Consider the following 18,281-nt stretch of genomic DNA (forward strand, 5'->3'; position numbering starts at 1 on the left):
CTGCAACTTTAGAAAACAGATATAGTTTTTGACAGTTTTTTTGTTAATAGAGAATTATTTTTAACTCAGAGTTGTCGATAAAATATGATCTAGTAGAACCTGTCCTTCATCAAACTAAAGTGTAAAATAATAAACATGTTTTTTATTTAAAAAACATATATTTCAATGAGTATTGCCATTAAGGGAGTGTATTGTATCCGCCGAGTTAAGTTCTGGGAAGAACGGTTGAAATGCAGAATAAATTAAAAATGATTTAAACATTCACTGGAAAATGCATCTCGAATTGGTTGCGGTCACGCCTTTCTCATTTGGTTAGTAGTGCCAGTTGCCCTTGTCTTTCTGGTGTATTATTATATTATCGGTGGATTGATCTCCGCCATTCCAGGCGGGTCCACCAGAGGGATGATCCCTATTTGAGCCAGGTCCCCAGCGCCACGGATTGCCATGAACTTCGGGAAAGATACAGAGATATAGATATAAATGTATTGCAAAAAGGTATATTTATAGTGCTCACCGCTGAGAATGGCGAAGCAAAGGCAAACCAAAAACACCGCGATTTGCCGACTGGGGAACATGTTCGAGGCGAGGAGTTCCAATGATGTAGCATTATATGGACACACTTATTTTATACGGCACCTACCGGCAAGTCGCGCTCCACCGCTCATTCGATTCGTATCTCTTGGATTGTCCAGTCTCTCTTTCTCTTTCGCTGCCCATGTTTGGCTACGTGGAGGGGTTCGATAATGGTCAAAGCTCTAGCGGCTTATGCATAATGCAATTTTCTGTTCTTTGCACTCTTTCAATTCTCAGGAAAACCCTCGTTCCACCACAGTAGAATGCACTCACACGTGAATCTATCATAATGTTCGCAAACCTATTCTATATTTTAATAGTTTTATTTATTTTCACATCTTTTATTGCAAAATATCGAATGATAAAAATCCTAAAGTATACCTCCTATTGGAACCACTTTTTATTTTGACCTATGCGATAAAATCCATTTCAGTAATTGAAGTACTGTGTATTTCATGCTTTTATAACATAAAATACTTTTATAAATTTACGCTTATTTTTATATATGTTATATTATATATATATTCTGCAGGGTACATGTTTGCCAATAGGTACAGTTTCGTAAAGTAAGTTTCGTTAAGTGTAAACGCACAATAGTCTGGCAATTAAGAAGTTTCGCCATGTGGCTACGTCTAATTATTTTCAATTGAATTGCTTTGCTATACGTAAACTTTTTTCATTGCAACTGCCATTAAACATATCGTCGAACTGCTCGCTCCCGGCTCGGATCCCGGCCATTGACATTATCCATGGTCCCCGGTCGTTGAGTGGGTCTATCGTGGGTCTATTGTGGGCGGTCTTCTGAAACCAAGCTGCACTGCATCGGGAAAAGTTAAGCTCTCGCCGAGGCAAGTTTCACAATAAAAATTAAACAGGTATTGCGTTGTTTGTTAATGACAAGCGTTTTGTTGTCGTTTGAGTGCCTGTGGATTAGGTGGACAGTGGGACGGGGGACTCTGGTGAAATAAAGCAATTGTAAAGTGGGAAATAAAATGCATTGCTAAAAGTTGGACCATCACCAGGGGGACTAAAAAACTGAGGAGTAAAAATGAGTGCAGTTCCTCTCTAATTACCTCACTTACTTGATGGTGGGACATGCGAGGGGGCTACAATTGTTATTTGAGAACGACATAATTTTAAATAGTTCATATGTAGAAATACAAAATTTAACAAAAAACTTGATTTTAAAATTAAATTATAATTTTACCATAATTGTTAAAAAAAAAGTTTGGCAACGGAAAAGAATCATAGCCGAAAATATTTCAGTTTTGTATGAAATCTTAAGACTTACTACGTTTTTGACCAATCCAGAATAAGTTCGAGTAACTTTTTTCGGAAAATTCTTTTTTACTGGTTTATCTTCTGAGTAAAATTATAATCAGGTGTATATATGGCAGCACTGCATATCGGATTTTAATGACTTTCGCACTGCTCAAAGGAAAAATGTCCCTTAACTTGTCTTAATTGTTTAGTTACATGTATATAGCATTGTTCTAACTGATACTGTAATTCAATTTTGGATGTCAAGTACAGGCTAAGAAGCTTAATTTAACCGCAATGTGTCGCTTTGGCTTTTATTGCCTCCCCGGAGTTTCTTTATTGTATTTATGTGCGACTCACATTAGCCCAACTGAAAAACCAAGATCAGAAATGTTTCCAATCGGCGGCAAGATAAACGACTTTGAGTCTGAAATACGGCTTGTATGTCGGCCACGGGCGTCGGATTCCATTTTGGGGATTTGCAGGGGAATTCCCCCACAATCTGCGCCTGGTCAAAGGCAAATGTGTGTCCATTGTTGCTGTTGGTGCTGCTGCTGCAGTGCGAATCGAATCGATTTGATTTTCCAATCAATTAAACTTTATATAAATTGCGTCTGCGATGCTAAATATACCAACAGTTTCAGGGGGTAAGCAGCGCCAGCAACAATAAGCATTTCCACAAAGCGCAACTAGAAAATAGCACCAGAGGTATTTGCTCTCTCCCTCTGTTTGATTCTCCCTTTCTCTCTCGCTTTCTCTCCCCCTTTCTCTTTCTCACCCCCAAGTCTCTTTCGGTCTCTCTTCAATGTCTCTATCAACGGCTGACTGAACAATCACAAAAAGTGTGTTCGAGGGTGATCTCTCTACACCGAAATCAAGGGTTTAAAGTGTTCTACTCAGAATCTTACAATATTAAAAAAAATTTTGTGACATAGCGTATAATTATTTAATTTATCTCATTAAATCAGCTGCATCAAAGAACAAATTAAGAACTTTAATATTTAAAAAACATTTCTGTGAAAGAAATTTCTGAAAAGCTTATCAAACCCATATGCTGTTTGTCTGAAATATCTTAGATGATATAATAAATATTTCTATACAATTTTATAGAATATATTTATAGTGGAAAGAGTTTGCTCTTGTCAGATCAGCATGAATCCTACACGACTTATGAAAAGGTCTTAGACGTTTTTCGCTGTGTAACCTTGTTAGCTGGGGAGTGTGATGAGGATGGGGCTAGAAGATGTTGGTGGATGAGTCAGGTTAGGGGACACTGCATATTGCACGACTTTGACTGCATTTTCGCATTTGGCAAATGCTTTGTGTGTGATTTTGAAATGCAGACGACGATGTTGGGCTGCTGCAGATGACTTGCGACGTGAGCCACTGTTAGGGCAGTGTCGGGTGAAGAGAGAGGGGGGCTGGAGACACGGAAAGTGCATTTGATCAATCGAAAATGGCAACAATCTCGAGTTTTAAAGTACTCGCACAAAGGCAGGTGGTCTTAATGAACACAATTAGCTTAATAAGTAAACAACAACTTGGGGCGAAGTGAGCGTCAGCGAAGCGACATTAATTCAATTATTAGGGCGAGCTTTATAGGCATCACCTTCAAGAGGATGAGGATTCATTAATGCTAATTGAGTACACAGCCCGGGAATATGTACAGGGTACATATGTATGTATTTGTTATGATCCAGGAAAGCAACACGAGTGTTTTCAAATGTACACGCTTCAAATTACATTCTCCAGATGCAAATTTATTTACACGGAGCCTAATTTGGTTGTTTAGTGATGGAGAGGAGGCTGTAAGGCAATCTGCTCGCTCACTTTGAACCAATAAACTAATAAATTAGTTTCTAATTTGATGGAAGCCGATAATAATAGTTTGCTGCCTATCAGAGATTCGGTCGCTTTTCGTAAAGTACTTAAGGCGTCACAGGAAATAGCAGAGGTAATGGGCTTTCGTTAAAGGCACGAGAACGTAGGATGTCTGTTGCCAACTTTTGAGGGCCAATTAAAATATTAAATTATTAACAAATTAACTACCAGCTAGTATTGCACTTCAAATACGACACATAAATAATAAAGCTCAAAGATTGATAAAAAATGAAAATATTTTAAGGAATGAAACTAAAAATGCCGGTCATTTCCCGGTAACATCCGAGTTAAATATGTTTTACGCTCCTTGGAAAACATCATCGACATCAGCCTGACAAAGTTATGCAATTCTTCTCCATTTTCGCTCCATTTTTTTCCTTTCAGGACATTTTGCACTTGGACTAATTTCAAAGAGCCATATATCAGCCCCTCCCAACCTCACCGCCTCTTGGCGCACACACAAGAAACACCTAACGCAAAATTCCACTCGCTCCGGTTGGGAAAAGACACCTGTAGACTGGCAGCTCTCATCCAACCCACTTCACCGCCCACTAACCCCTTTTCACGGGAAAACCTGACAAATGTGCGTCAAGTTACTGGCAACTTATTTTCCACGGCCACGCCCCGTGTTCGCCCACAGCCTGAACCAAAGTTGAGCAAAAATATTTAACTTGGTGGCAGCGGAATCTTTTATAATTAATTTGCCACTCTGCCTGCTTTTTACTCGCGACGGGTTTTCTCCTAACCAATTTCCCTTCTCCGGAGTTGGGTGGCGGCTTCATATTTTACCCTTTTTCCTAAAATAGTTTCAGAACGGTCACGTACCTATATTCATGGGAGAATTCTGCCTTTCCTTTGAGTGCTTGCTATCGTTAGGTCTTTTTGAGGTCGACGGTTAGAATAATTACATACAGGGGAATCAACAAAAGATTTGAAATATTTCTTTGGGACATATGTTTTCACGAGTCACGGTCATATTAAAACTTGTCTGAAGTTTCAAGTAATAAATAAGAGTGATTTTACCTTTAAATACCTGCTGGACGAAAACTACAAACCGTACAAAAAATGTATCTCCGATAAAATGTTATTAAGTAGTAAAATTTAAAAAATTACAATAACTGTGAGACGTAATTTAATTTAAAAATTATGATTTTCTTTCTTACAATATTAAAATAAAAATTTTACTTAATAAAAACCGAAAGAGCAAGAAACTAATATCTCTGGAATTTATTAAGAGCATTTATTAAAATCTTAAGTTACAAATCTTGTGGGGCAGTGCAAAAAATTAACATTTAAAGTAGATGAGCAAAAGCTCAAAAGCTTTCAAAGATATTGATAAGCTCGAGTCAGCTAAAGATTGATGGGTTATCTGATTCATTGAGTTATTTGCTAACTTTTGTTTGCATAGTACTGTTTATTCCCAGTAGTTTTGCTGACTGATCTTTAAGAAAAACACAAAACTTTTGGAAGATCAGTCATCTGTTTGCTGGCTTCACAATGAGGTCGTTTTTGCTAGTGGTTCTGCTGGTACTTGGAGAGACTTTCGTACAACTTGTAATAGGCGATGGCTCTCCTACCGTTGGATTTGGAAAAGGCCATCAAGGAAATAACCATCCTGGAGGCTTAGATACCGGGGAAACTCCCCTTAAAACTAATGGAGCTGGAGATCCATTATCTAACCCAGGACTCGTTACTGGTGCTAATAGTGAAATTCCAAGTACCCCAAACAGAATGAAAAGAGGCCATCAAGGCGGTATAGTTTCTGAAGGAAATATTGGAAGAACTGCCACTGGAGATCCAGAATCCGTTCCAGAACTTATTTCTGAAGCTAATAGTGGAGGTCCGTTTGCCAAAAAGCATCCTCAAGAATTTAAATGGATCAGGGAAGAAGGAGGTAGACTGATCCAAGTCAGAAAAGATCCTCTAGGAGGTTTAATTTCAGGAGGAAAAAGTGGAGGTCCTTTTGGAACTGAAGATCCGGAATCCATCCCAGTAACCAGTAACCATGAGCAAGGAGGGCTAATTTCCGGAGGGCATAGTGGAGGTCCTTTGGGAATTACTGAAACTGGAGATCCAGAATCCGTTCCAGGACTTATTTCTGGAGCTAATAGTGGAGGGCCTTTTGCCAAAAAGCCTCCCCAAAAATTTGTATGGGTCAGGGAAAAAGGAGGTAGACTGGTCCAAATAAGAAAAGATCTTCTAGAAGGGCAAAGTGGAGGTACTTTTGGAACTGAAGATCCGGAATCCAACCCAGTAACCAGTAACAAACACCAAGAAGGGCTTGTTTCCGGAGGGCATAGTGGAGGACCTTTTGGAGTTAGCCATCATCAAGGAAGTTCATGGAGCAGAAAGAAAGAAGGTCGGCCCATCAGAGAAAGCCCCTTTGGGGAAGATTCGGAACTCGTAACTGGAAGTCGAATTCGGAAACAGCAAGTAATGGAACTGAAGTTTGAGCAGTAATTCTGATCATACTGAAACTGAATTTATAAAGACCAAGTTTCAACGGTCAACTGAATTAATCAACCATTTTATACTTTCATTTTTAAGACTAATCAGTTCAATTAAAGTAATGGTTAAAAGCCACAAGCATCAGAAGCTTAAGTAGCACACAAAGTGCTCTCCACCTGAGGCAAATAAAAAAGTGTGTTCAGTTTGCATGGAAGGTAAAGGGAACTATATATTTTTTCCCCACTCGGCGCATTAAGTTGTCGTCAGAAGTCATTTTAGCGCCTGCCATGCGAAAAGCGTTGGCCAATGTGTGAGTATATGGGCGTTAAATGAAGCATGTGCCGCTGTCCGTGTGAGGGGGCTTTGCGGGTGGGAGGTGCACGTGGGTGGTGGTGGGGCAAGTGCAACTGCAACTGCCACAATCTTGCCGCTAGCTGGCAGTTTGCGCCAAGCGAAATGAGAAAATGAGCGCAGAACTGTTCGCAAATGTTGCTGACAGCGTCACTTAGTCCGCTACCTTCACGTCACAGATATATGCACACAAGCCCACCTGGGTATATAGAATTCACATAGGTACAGACACGTATGTATATATAGATGCACATACACATGTATGGTTGCGAAAAACTGCAAAAGTGCTTTACGAGCGCCTCACCGCATAAATGCTTAATGCACTGCAAATGAGTTGTGACAAATGGCCTGACCAGGCATATAATAATATATTTACTGTTCATATACCAGGAATTTGCGACTGCCCCGGGCCACACTCAAGCACGTTATATAATTTTCTAATTCCTCGGGTTCTGTTCACACTCAACTTTCTCGGTTTTCGATTTTCGGCTGAAAGCGGTCAGCGAGCCAGGTCAAGCGCAAGGCAGAGCAAACTAACACAAAGCAGTCCGCGTCAGGAGCGGATCGAGGGTGAAACAGCTCTCGAGCTTAACTTATTTAAAATAAAAGAAGTATACTTAGCGCTCAGCATCGGCAAGCTGAAGCTCCTCTGCATGTCGTTTGGGATCAAGGTATATGCAGAGCTGTCCATTTCTACAAAATTAATAAAAATAATCGTATAAATAATAATATATTAGTTCATTGCAATTTATTATTATATGCGTTTTATTTAAAATTCAATATAGTGATTTGTGAATTATTTAGACATTCTTTTTACGATTTTTCATAATACAGAAAAGGTAAAAAATCTATTCGAGAAAATGAGCACTTTTCCTGTGTTTATGCTATGTCTACTTCATGAAAGATCAAAATCCAGTAATGCTGATATCATTTTAATTTTTTATAATGTTATGAATATGAAATATGAGGTATGAATAAATCTCTCCAAGAAATAATGTTTTTAAAATCAGCAAAACTCGAATAAAGGAATTTTTTAAACCTAATTTTTTTTTAAATTTACTTTATAAATTTTAACAAATAAAAATGTAAAAAAATGTTATATTTTCGTTTAGCTTTTTCCTGAAAGTATTGGTCTAATCAGGGGAAAGATCCTTCCCCAAATGTATTATTTCAGGCCAATTCCAAGACGATTAAATCACGCCCGTCCTCTGTTCCGAAGTGAAGACCTTTCAACACACGCAGCAACAGAAACTTCTAAATAACCCTAAGCGCACCAAGGGCAAATTGAACTGGAACTGAGATGGCAAAAAGTTGTATCTCCTTTCTGTTAGCCTCGAGGGAAAGTTAAATGGTCCAAGAGCAACCTTTTATGCAGTTGTTTATGGACGTACACACATGGAGGGCAGGGTGGTTTCATACCTGGTCAAGTTCTTTGGTGCAATTTTTTGCTGTCCTTGGGTTGCTCCAATATATGGCCGCAGTTTTTGGGTGCCGCCCTTTAAACGCGCCTGATGAGCGGGCAGAGGAACTTTTCAGTATGATTTATATGATCCGGATACTTACTTGCGTATCTGTGACAAAGTGTTTCTTTGATTTATAGCCCATTGTAAAAACTAACCATTAAATGGTATTGAAATACATGGTTGCTGTGTGGAAATTGTTTTTTCAAAACGCTGTTAATTTGCCTTGTTTTTGTCTGTTATTCGATGCGGCAATACGCTATTTTGTTATCAATAAAATAATAATGGTGTTTTTTCTAATCATCGGAACTGGGAGAATCCGTTGCGAATTCATTCAGAACACATTATCTCAAACACATATGTATGTATAAAATAATCAAAATACCAGTGCCAACAAAAATGTATGAAGCAATAATTTGGGTTCCATAACAGAACAAACCAAGTATGCTTACAAAATGATGTCGTGCTAATTAAATCTTATTGTTATGTTTTAAACAAACCTGCCTGAAGATGACTTTTAATTCTTGACCGATAAAGCTGGCTTTATAAAACTATAACTTCGAACAAATATATTGATGGTGCTGTGGCCGTTGGCTTCAATAGGTTGATGACCACCGTTGGAACCGTTCACATCGATTCTCTGGGAATCCCCCTGGCCGACCACATGAGCCTGGTTGTAGTTGTTGTAGTCGACCCCATGGTACCGCGCAGTCGTCCAGTGGTACAGAACATCTCCCGGCTGCAGTCGCTGGTTCCGGTTGCGATATGTCCAACGTCCGTTTCGGGAACTCACTATGTCTTCCGCCCACGTCTGATCGCTCAGATCATCCATCTCCTCGTTGACTTTGCCGTGAAAGGCGAACAGCGAAATGCCGGGCTCGTCGGGAATGGAGACCTCGAAGCCCTTGGGTGAGTTGACCTTGACGGTGGCCTTGGGCACAGGACAGACTGCTGCCAAAGAAAATAGCTACCAGGAGTAGAAAGACTGGGAACTTTGAGGTTTGCGACGTCATGATGGTAACTGGGTTGTGTCCGGAACTGGGACGCGGGTTTTGTAGCCCGCCATCCAAAGCTTATCTCGTCTAGTTGTACATTATCCCCGGTAAGCTGTAAATTTCCCGCCGGTGCATCCCCTCGCAGCCAGGAAACTTCGAGTAGAGCCCGAAAGTAAGCAATAAAAATATTTTACCAGCAAATAATATGAAAGCGGATGAATAAAGAGGAGTTTTCAGCCCCGCCCCATAAATGTGGTATTTTTTTGGCCGAGAACTTTTGTAGCAGAATTTCTACGTTTTACTAAAGTGATAATTTATGTTTTGTAAAACAAAACATTTCGATATTACAATACTACAAAGTATTAAAACTTTTTTGTATGGATAAAATTAAAAAAATTTGTTTAGTTAGCTTAGAAACTCCCACAAAATATAGAGAGACCTGGTTTGGGCTAACATTTTTTTGTAATTATAAATGTGTTACCTAGGTATATTGAACTCTATAATTTGTTTTAAAACTTGAAGGAGATTTAAGTTAAATTTTTAAAGTTTTATATTTTACTCAATTTTATGTGTATTGTTTTTAAAAATTATAAAAATTGGGTAGATATGATTAACGTTTCTTCTTGTAAGTGCAGAAATATCTCATAGTTTCAAGGAGAGAGATCTAAATGTAAATGTAAGAGATTAAAAAGTAACTTGTTTAAATAACATATCAGATCTTTTACGGAAAGAACACAGTGATTTATTAATCAATAACTGATGTTGACTATAGAGGTCTTTTTAATTTGGATATGTTTAATAAATTGGAGAAATATATTGCTCTGGTTGTTTCCGAGAGACGGCTGGTAGCCCCCGTTCGAGTCGTTTTCCTCGAGTATCTGGGAATTCCTTTTTCCGACCACATAAACCTGGTTGTAGTTGTGGTAGTCGATTCCATGATATCTTGCCGTTGTCCAATAGTAGAGAACGTCGCCTGGTCGAAGTTTCTGGTTCCGGTTGCGATAAGTCCAACGTCCATTTCGGGAGTTCACTATATCGGCCGCCCACGTTTGATCACTCAGATCATATATCTCCTCGTTGACCTTGCCATGAAAGGCGAACAGTGAAATGCCGGGCTCGTCGGGGATGGAGACCTCGAAGCCAATCGGAAAATTGACCTTGACGGTGGCCTTGGGCACATCGTAGGACAGACCGCCGCCCACGAAATTAGCGATCAGGAGCAGATAGACTGGGAAATGCGACATCACGAACGAAACTGGGAGGTGTCGGATACTGGCACACGGTTTTTGTATGTCGCCTTCTAAAACTAATCTAGTTTGGTTTGGACTTGTTTTTATTTCCACCGGAGGCTGTAAATTTTTTGCTGGTCCATTCCCCCGCAGCACAAAAATGTATACCTCTTCCTAAACGCAAGCAGTAAAGATGTTTGCATAACAATATTTATAAAAAGAAGTGCAAAGCATTTAATAAAGATAAGCATTTAGTTACCTACACTTAAAAAATTCGTGCACTGTTTTAATGCAGCTTAAATCGTTTAGACCCGCTGGAAAATGTAATAAAAGGAGTATTGGTCTTTCCAAAAGTGCGCTCCGCCCATGTGCCGAGCATTTCCCGCAAACTAGAAATTCGGCCGCGTGCCCGAAACTATGCAATACAAATATTTGCATAGCCATATTTCTTAAGAATGGGAGCGGGTTGATAAAGAAGTGCTTTAAGCTACAACCTCACCACACGAGTGCGGTTCTCTTTGGGACGGCGACTCCTTTGTGCCACGGAACTGTATATGTACATGAATATATGCAGATGATCCGCCCGCCTTGTTGGCCACAAGCAATCTTGCGGCATTGTTGCCAGTCCTGTTTTACTTTTGGCTGCAAGTATGTAAGTACTTGCCATTCACGTAAACACAGGCTTGGCATCCTTCCTTGCTACTCGCGCCGCAGACAAAGGGAAAGGAGGTCCTTCTGCTGGGAGATACTTAGACAGTCAATTGCTGTCAGTGGCCCAAAGTCAGGGTGCAATGTTAACCGTGTTGTCACTGAACAGGCGGTTTGGGCCAGGAGCTCAACGCACAGGTACTAACTCTGTTTACTTTATTAGACGAAGTTTGTAAACTAATTTCGGGTCGTTATTGCAACAGTTATTACTTTGGCGTAAAACAGTAGTTGTCTCTGATGCTCTCAAATGACTCGATCATGTCGGCAACTTTCTTGAGTTGCTATAATGATTAAGGGTAATGAGTTCTGGTAGGGACTCGGTGGTTCCTCGAAGCTCTTGAAGAAGTTGTATCAAAAATGGCCAAGATCTTATATATCAACAGTCCTTTGTTCATCAACATTTGGTTTAACATTTATAAAAAGGAGAGCGAAAAACATTCAAAGTATATGTAACCTTATATGATTTTTTAAGTGCCTCCCAAAATGATAGGAAAAATCACTTAAATACTACTTTTAAGTTATTGTTTGTACGGCTGATCCTAAAAATATCATCTTGATCTCACATTATGTAGTAAATTTAATTGTGAAACAAATGCCTATGAATTTAAATTTAAGATATTGGCGTAATAATTTGTAGTAAAATGTCCTTAAAATTTGTAATTTGGCACTAATTGCACTATTATTTTATTTTACAAAATAGTTATTTTATTTCCAACCATAGTTTTGCTAAAACAATTTTCAAATAGGACAGACCGAAAATCAAAACTTTGGTGGTTTTGCAAGGGCAACAGTACGTATGAGTAATAAACTATGAAACCCTTGCGCAGAGCCTAAGATGGATTTTTAAAAGAATGTTGTGTTGGTATATAATAAAAATGTTGACCACCTTCTGTGGAAAGCAGATCCCCAACAATTTAATATAGTTGATCAGCCCTCAGAAGCTCTTCTTCACAAATACCGAGAGCGCACTTAAAGCGGCTTATGTCCCAGGCCCCAGCCTAACCAGATGGTAGTTAATTCCTAATTGCCCCGCTATTTGTCAAACAAAATGATTCAACCAACTCGGACGACCCTCTCTCGCCGGACTGACAATTGTCCCAGAAACAACATTAAAACACAAAAGCGCAATATCAACCTCTGCCCACCCCCGAAAACAACGCAAAAAATGATGATGGCGATGCGATGGGGTGGGGTGGGGAACACAAGCAAAGTCAAACCACAGCAAACCGAAACTAAATAGCCGAACATTTATACAAGCAATCTATCCGTAGCTGGCCGCTCAATCTATTCATTCAGTCATTCGGAGCGTCCACTCACTCGGTCATTCGCTCATTCATTCAGCTGTCCATCGCAATGCGGGTCGCGATGCCGGGGTCATCTATCCTCCAAATGTTTGCTGATGCTGCGCCCGAGCGGCCGGCGCTGATTTATAAGCTGCATGCCGCTGACCACTTGATTGCGTATCTGTATCTGTGTCCCGCCTCACTCCTTTCCCGCCCTTCCCATATACGTGTGTAATTTATTTACGTTAACACGCGCTGGCTGGCCCAAACCAAAGCAAGGCAGGCAAACACCCGAAAAGCGGGCCGGCAGAGGATGAAGAGCAATTTTCATTTATTTTAAATGGCATAGAAAATTGCAAACTGACATTTTTCTGGCCCAAGTGCTCAGCTTCGGGTTTGGCCCCTTTCCATCTTTTCCATCGGTTTCCCAATGGCTTTGTGCACACAGCCGGAAATTTGTGTAGTTGTGCAGTTTGGTAGTTAGATGCCGGGCCAGGTCCCAGACTGATTACCATGAAATTACATTGTTTCGCACTTAAAACATGCCGGCCAGTGTAAATGCGGAAATGTGGGCCAAAGCACTCTCACACCCGTTTCGGGCTTAATTAAGTGGCCTGTTTTTATCTGTGGCAAACATTTCCTTGCCCCACCGCAGCCGAACCATGCGACCGGACCCCGAAACAGCATTGAATTTAATTGCTTGCATTTATTGTTAATTGATTTTATTTTTAGCAGTTTAGCATGGAGGTGATTTTTCGGGCTGTCAGGTGCTTGGCTATTTATTCGGGCGTGATTTAATTTATTTGGTATTTGCCTAAATTGAATGAAAATTGATTTTAAACTTAATCAAATTTTTTAAACTGTCAATGATGCGTGTCAGAAGCCAACGGCAACAGGGTAAAAGGGTTTTCGCTGCTGGAATCCCATTCAGAAATTGAGCATAATTCAATCAGCCGGTTGTTACAATATTTTTCTGAATAATTTGGTGTACATGTAATGCTTTTTGCGATGGATCAACTTGTCGCAAATGCAAAATGTAAAATTCGTAAAAAGCCACCAATAAGCCTTTCACGTTTACGCTACGCGCGGGTATTCTTTCAAATTAATATTTCATTTTTAAAATTGGTCAATTTTTTCGAAGTTTATTTGCTGTTGACAAGATTCATTTTTAATCAAATCATTCATGTAAATTTATCATCAAAACTCCCTATTAGCATGTTTTATTCTTGCTTTTTATTGGGACCTCTGGCCGTTTCAATATTTTTCTCCTCCTCCATCATTAATAATGCCTCTTAGTGTACTGCCTTGGCTCAGAAGATGCTTTCGACACAGTCTTTGCTTATCCATCTCAATTTCCCATAATCAATTTTACCGTGCTCCTGCAAAAGCAAACACCTTGGCACTCCTCCGACCATGCTCGTGTATATCTGGAGAGTAAGCAATAAGCTAAGCCAAGATCTATCCAAGCATACACCTGTCATAGCTCACACTCGGTCCGCATCCGATTCCCCATCTGTGTGCTCCCATTTTACGAACCGCAACCACTTCGCATGTAGCTCCTGCTTCGCACATAAGTTCAGTTGCTCAAACATGGGGACAGTGTTCTTCAGATCCCACTCCCAGTCCCGCTCCTCGATACCCAGCTCCACCCAGGGTTCCTTCCGCCACGGCGCACATATTTAAAGAGCAAACGTTTATCTAAGTTGTACCGTTGCGGTTTCCGTTGACATTCAAATGCGGAAGCACCTGTCGCCCGGCCGAGGGAACCCGGCGACTGCGATCTGAAGATGTTCCACTCAGGACAGCGGGAATGGGATGGGGCGCTACGATGGGCGTAGGGCTGGTATCCACTTCCGATTTCACACGCATACGAACAGGGGCATGAGCCATAGATATTGCGAGGTTGGGTCGTGCAGTACGCCCTCTAAAAGAAACATCATACAACATATAATGTATACATTTTCTAATATTCTATACTTGATTGAAATAAAGAACGTTCTTCAGATTTTTTCCTTTTAATCCATGTCCATTTAATCGTCAACTACATATTCCAACAAACATTCACTTTGTTGAAAAGCAAAGTGGTCTTTGCCCTGGGCAAATTAAAATTTGAGGTCTGGTCAGAAAGTATTAAATAATTGCTCCTGGGATGGTGACAAATTAATGTTAATCAATACGCTTTAAATCGCTGAAGAAAGACCTTTAAAATTAAAAACCAAAAACCAAAAGTAAAACGAAGAAAACTTTGAGAAAGTGGAAGCCCGAGTCGGCCAGAGTGACTTTTTGGGTATATAAGATCCAAAGGCAAGACTAATTTCCTTACAACTACCCTCAGAACGAACTCCCCTTGCAAACCTCGGGCGGTACGTTGCCGGATACACACTCCGCTGGGCATACACGACAAGTTTCTCCAGATCCCGCCGGCTACCTGGCTGCGAATACCTCGAGGACTTTGCCACTTTGTAGTTGCTTTTGAATTCTCAAGTGTCTGCGTCGTCAACGTCGTCAACTTTAAATGGTTTCGCTTACACCTCCAGCATGCCATTGAACAAATTAATTACTCGACAACTTTACAAGCGTTCCAGTGGCTCCCCGTCCCGCAGAATCGTGGTTTCCTTCTGCTCAAGCGGCTGCTCATTAGAGTGCTGCATATTGTTGGGGAGCTGCCATCATCATCATCATCGCCGTCGTCATCGCACATCCTGGACCTGCGAAAGGGTGCACACGCATTTTCGATTGCTGAGCTCATTAATAATGGGCTCTGGTGCAATCCTGGCCATGTATTTGTGCGCAATGTGAGTTATGCTCCTCGCCGGCCATGGCCAACAAAGCACCCAAAATGGGCATTATTATAGCGATGGCATGGCGAAAAGTCACGAAGTGGCATTGTACGTTGTGAAGTACCTGGAAAGCTCTGTCTAAAAAGATTTCTCTAAATTTTAACACGCATTTACTTTTAAGTGCTTGTATTTGTAAGCAATATAATATAATTACAAAAAAATACAGGTCTTGCTTAATAAGCATAAATATGATATGATGATATGATACGATGACTATTGAAAAGCCAGATCTATTCTTGCGTTGTAGGTACTACAGACCACAGCTTATAAGCATTAAAAATTATATGACTACTGTTCAACACAGATTTCTTATACTTAGTTCTTTTCAATTAGTAATTTTTATTGTGTTGATAAGAGCTCTTAAGTCGTAACCTTTATAAGATAAAGAAAAATAAGGACTTTTTAGATACGGAATGATAGAGGAGAGAACAAGAACTTTGAAGGTCTGAGGAATTTGCGAAAACTTGAGACCCTGGCGATCTTAAAGTTCCGCGTAAGATATTTGTTTTATAAATCTAATTCTCAAAGTGCATTGTGAACAAGATAACCTTATTTCAAAGCGGAAGACTTTCATTTTCCATTTGCTACCTACGTACTTCTATATTTTTTCTAGATCATAAATACAAACCTTATCCGGCATGGATCACGCTGCCATCTCCGTCCCTGAGCATTTTACAATGCATCTGGCTAAATGGCCATACATTCTGTTTCTTGGCCGCTGCCATGGCAGTCGCCTCCTCCGATTTTGGCTGCGCTCCCGTTTCGCATAGCCGGAAATTGGAAAAGTGTTGCTTTATGCGCAGCTGGAACGGGGATTCCGGAATGGGGAATCTGCGGCTGTGACTTGGTAGGGAGTCACTTTAGTCCTTTTATGCACGCGCATCCCAGCAGAGGGTGTGCTCCCGAGTCCTGGTCATTGTTCTGGTCAAAAAAGAAGAGCTTGGCCAGGATATGAATGCTGTGGACTGCTTAGCGCAGTGTGTTTGGAGTGCAGAGCCGTGTAGTGTGCATCCTTTTTTGAGACGTAGCCATCCTGGAGAGCTGCTAATGGGCGCTGTTGAGCATGCATGCCCAATGTGGAGATCTTTGGCGGATGGGCCCTGCACTTTTCGGCGGAATTGATTCATCCGGAAAGACGTATTTAACATTTATGTAAACTCCGTTTATCCAATCCGGTCGGCCGTGCTGCGGTTCGCAAAATTGTTGCGCAAATTGCCGCATATTTGCCAAAAATTATTGTATCAATATCGAGAACACTAGCTGTTGACCATCAAAAGCGTTTGAAATTATGGAGTTTTGCAGCCACTTTTGTTGTCCATCCGCTAAATTCAATTTTATATACTTTTTTGGCTGGGCTCGATGATGAAAATCAGTCAAATTTATATCTCTGTGGTAAAGCGGAATTTACACAAAAGCCAGTGCGGCTCCGACTCTTCATTTTGTTATTTTACAAATACGTAATTTTGTTTAGCGTAATTGCGGCTGCAATTGAAACCGGACTCTTGATTGGAGAGCACTATGTACACATGGAATCCGCGTGTAGACGCAGACATGATGGCTGCAAATTTGATATTTGCGTTTTAATGAAGGCACTGTTTTTTGTGTGGCCAATTGCTGATAAGCCGGCGAATTCGAGCAAGCGAATTCCACCACTAGATTGCATTCAAAATGAGATTTTTGGTTTTCAATTGTATCCAGCATGCAGCGGACCCCAGTTAATGAGCAGTCAGTAGACACGCCCGTCTGTGTCCGTTTTCCAATAAAGCTGGAGAGTAAACAAGCTCGACAGGGCAGTACCAAAGGGCCAAGTTAATAAAAGTTCGCGACATGGAGAGCGGCGCAGCTGCGTTCCCAGCAAGTGAGGGTATGCATAGTGTGTGACTCTGAAGAAAAAACTCTGAAAATTTATGGGAAAATGAGAGAATGAGCTAATAGGTTTCCTTTGCCATGTTTCTTTTGAGCCTTTCTCCAAGTCTTAAATTAAAGAGTTTTGGTTTACAAATGTTATTACCAAATACTATGATCACCGCCAAATGGGGCACTCTCCTAGCTCTATATTTATATTTTAAGAATGCAAATTATCAATAAACATTTTAGTGAAGAACTGCCCATTTCCATTGAGAGGTAGTGCATACTATTCTTGGGTGGCAGTCACTTGACAGGTCAGTTAATTAATTTTCCTTGGACAGGATGGGATATATAACGTTTGCCGCACTTGGTCTTAGCCGTTGCGATGTTTCTTAACTCTTTGAGGTTTTTCACTCGGCCGTCGTGACCCCACCGCTTGGCTTTTCTTCCCATCCGTGGTCTTTGCTCTCGTTTGTCTCATTCCACTGCGGCTTTCCCGATCATTGGTAATTTACGCTTCACATGACCGGAGTCGGAAAAATTTCTCCCTTTTTTCCACTTGCGGCTTTTCCGTCGGTGCTTTTCCCCGTTGTTGTTGACTTTAAACTTGTGCCAAAGGTGCTGCTGGTGCGTGTTCGGGGCTAAGCTGCTTATCCTGCCTAGGGGAAGTGCGGTTAGGATTCTTGGTCTTGGTCCTGGTTTCTGACAGTGATTGGTGCCAGTGTCAGGGATTTATTTATCTTTTAAAAGCGTATTTATTGTCCCGCATTAAAGGTGGGTTTGCGAGAGACTGAAAACTTAAAGGAAAGGAACCGGAGACGGCGAGCTCTCGACTAGGCCGACGGGAAAAACTGGGGTCAACTGCGGATTGATCACTATTTTTGGCCCCATCATACATCTTCACTTTTCATTTGCTCAACTCGATGTGTGTGCGAGTAATCCCGGTCATTTGACACTTTCACTTTGCGAGCCATACAATTTATTTCACTTTTATCAGACATCAAGACATATTGATTTTTGTCTTCGTTGGGCGCCAAAAAAATATTGCTAGCCAAGAGACGATTATCTGCTGGAGCCTACTGGCCGCTACCAACAAAAAAAGGTTGGATTGGGTTCTTATGAGGGTCATATGCCTATGTCTCTTGAACGTAATCAAAGTTGATTGATTACGTGAGCTCGTCGGTCGGTTGAGCTGATGACTAGAACTTTTCCGCCACTCCACCTCCCCTGAAACTCAATCTCGTTAATTTTTAATCATATTTTTTTTTCAGGCGCAAATTAGTTTTGACATTTTGTTTTGATGTGGGTGCTAAAATATATTAATTAATTCACTCTGCCCAGGTAAATCCGCTTAGTAACTAACCGATTTCCAAGAAGGCCTTTGTCCCAAGTGTGCTTTGCCTGT

At 40.7% G+C, this 18,281-nt stretch overlaps 4 protein-coding genes across 4 annotated transcripts; 1 reads left to right on the forward strand and 3 right to left on the reverse strand.

Moving 5' to 3' along the window:
- Positions 1-122: 122 nt before the first annotated feature.
- Positions 123-651, reverse strand: LOC108029434 (uncharacterized). Its single transcript, XM_017101680.3, has 2 exons — positions 515-651; positions 123-449 (listed from the first exon to the last, which is right to left on the reverse strand). Exons 1-2 carry the CDS (start codon positions 573-575, stop codon positions 313-315), a joined length of 198 nt encoding a protein of 65 aa, XP_016957169.1. The 5' UTR covers positions 576-651; the 3' UTR covers positions 123-312.
- Positions 652-5,117: 4,466 nt separating this feature from the next.
- On the forward strand, positions 5,118-6,342 carry LOC108029808 (uncharacterized transmembrane protein DDB_G0289901). Its single transcript, XM_017102326.3, has one exon. It carries the CDS (start codon positions 5,212-5,214, stop codon positions 6,172-6,174), a length of 963 nt encoding a protein of 320 aa, XP_016957815.1. The 5' UTR covers positions 5,118-5,211; the 3' UTR covers positions 6,175-6,342.
- Positions 6,343-8,235: 1,893 nt separating this feature from the next.
- LOC108029436 (gram-negative bacteria-binding protein 3) lies at positions 8,236-9,103 on the reverse strand. The gene is given in 3 exon segments (XM_050887227.1): positions 8,236-8,914; positions 8,916-9,011; positions 9,066-9,103. Coding segments are annotated over 3 exon segments (558 nt in total). The 3' UTR covers positions 8,236-8,490.
- Positions 9,104-9,687: 584 nt separating this feature from the next.
- Positions 9,688-10,260, reverse strand: LOC108029411 (gram-negative bacteria-binding protein 3). Its single transcript, XM_017101644.3, has one exon. It carries the CDS (start codon positions 10,210-10,212, stop codon positions 9,718-9,720), a length of 495 nt encoding a protein of 164 aa, XP_016957133.1. The 5' UTR covers positions 10,213-10,260; the 3' UTR covers positions 9,688-9,717.
- Between the last annotated feature and the right edge of the window lie 8,021 nt (positions 10,261-18,281).

This window comes from Drosophila biarmipes, chromosome 2R, assembly GCF_025231255.1.
Source record: "Drosophila biarmipes strain raj3 chromosome 2R, RU_DBia_V1.1, whole genome shotgun sequence".
Taxonomy (NCBI): Eukaryota; Metazoa; Arthropoda; class Insecta; order Diptera; family Drosophilidae; genus Drosophila; species Drosophila biarmipes.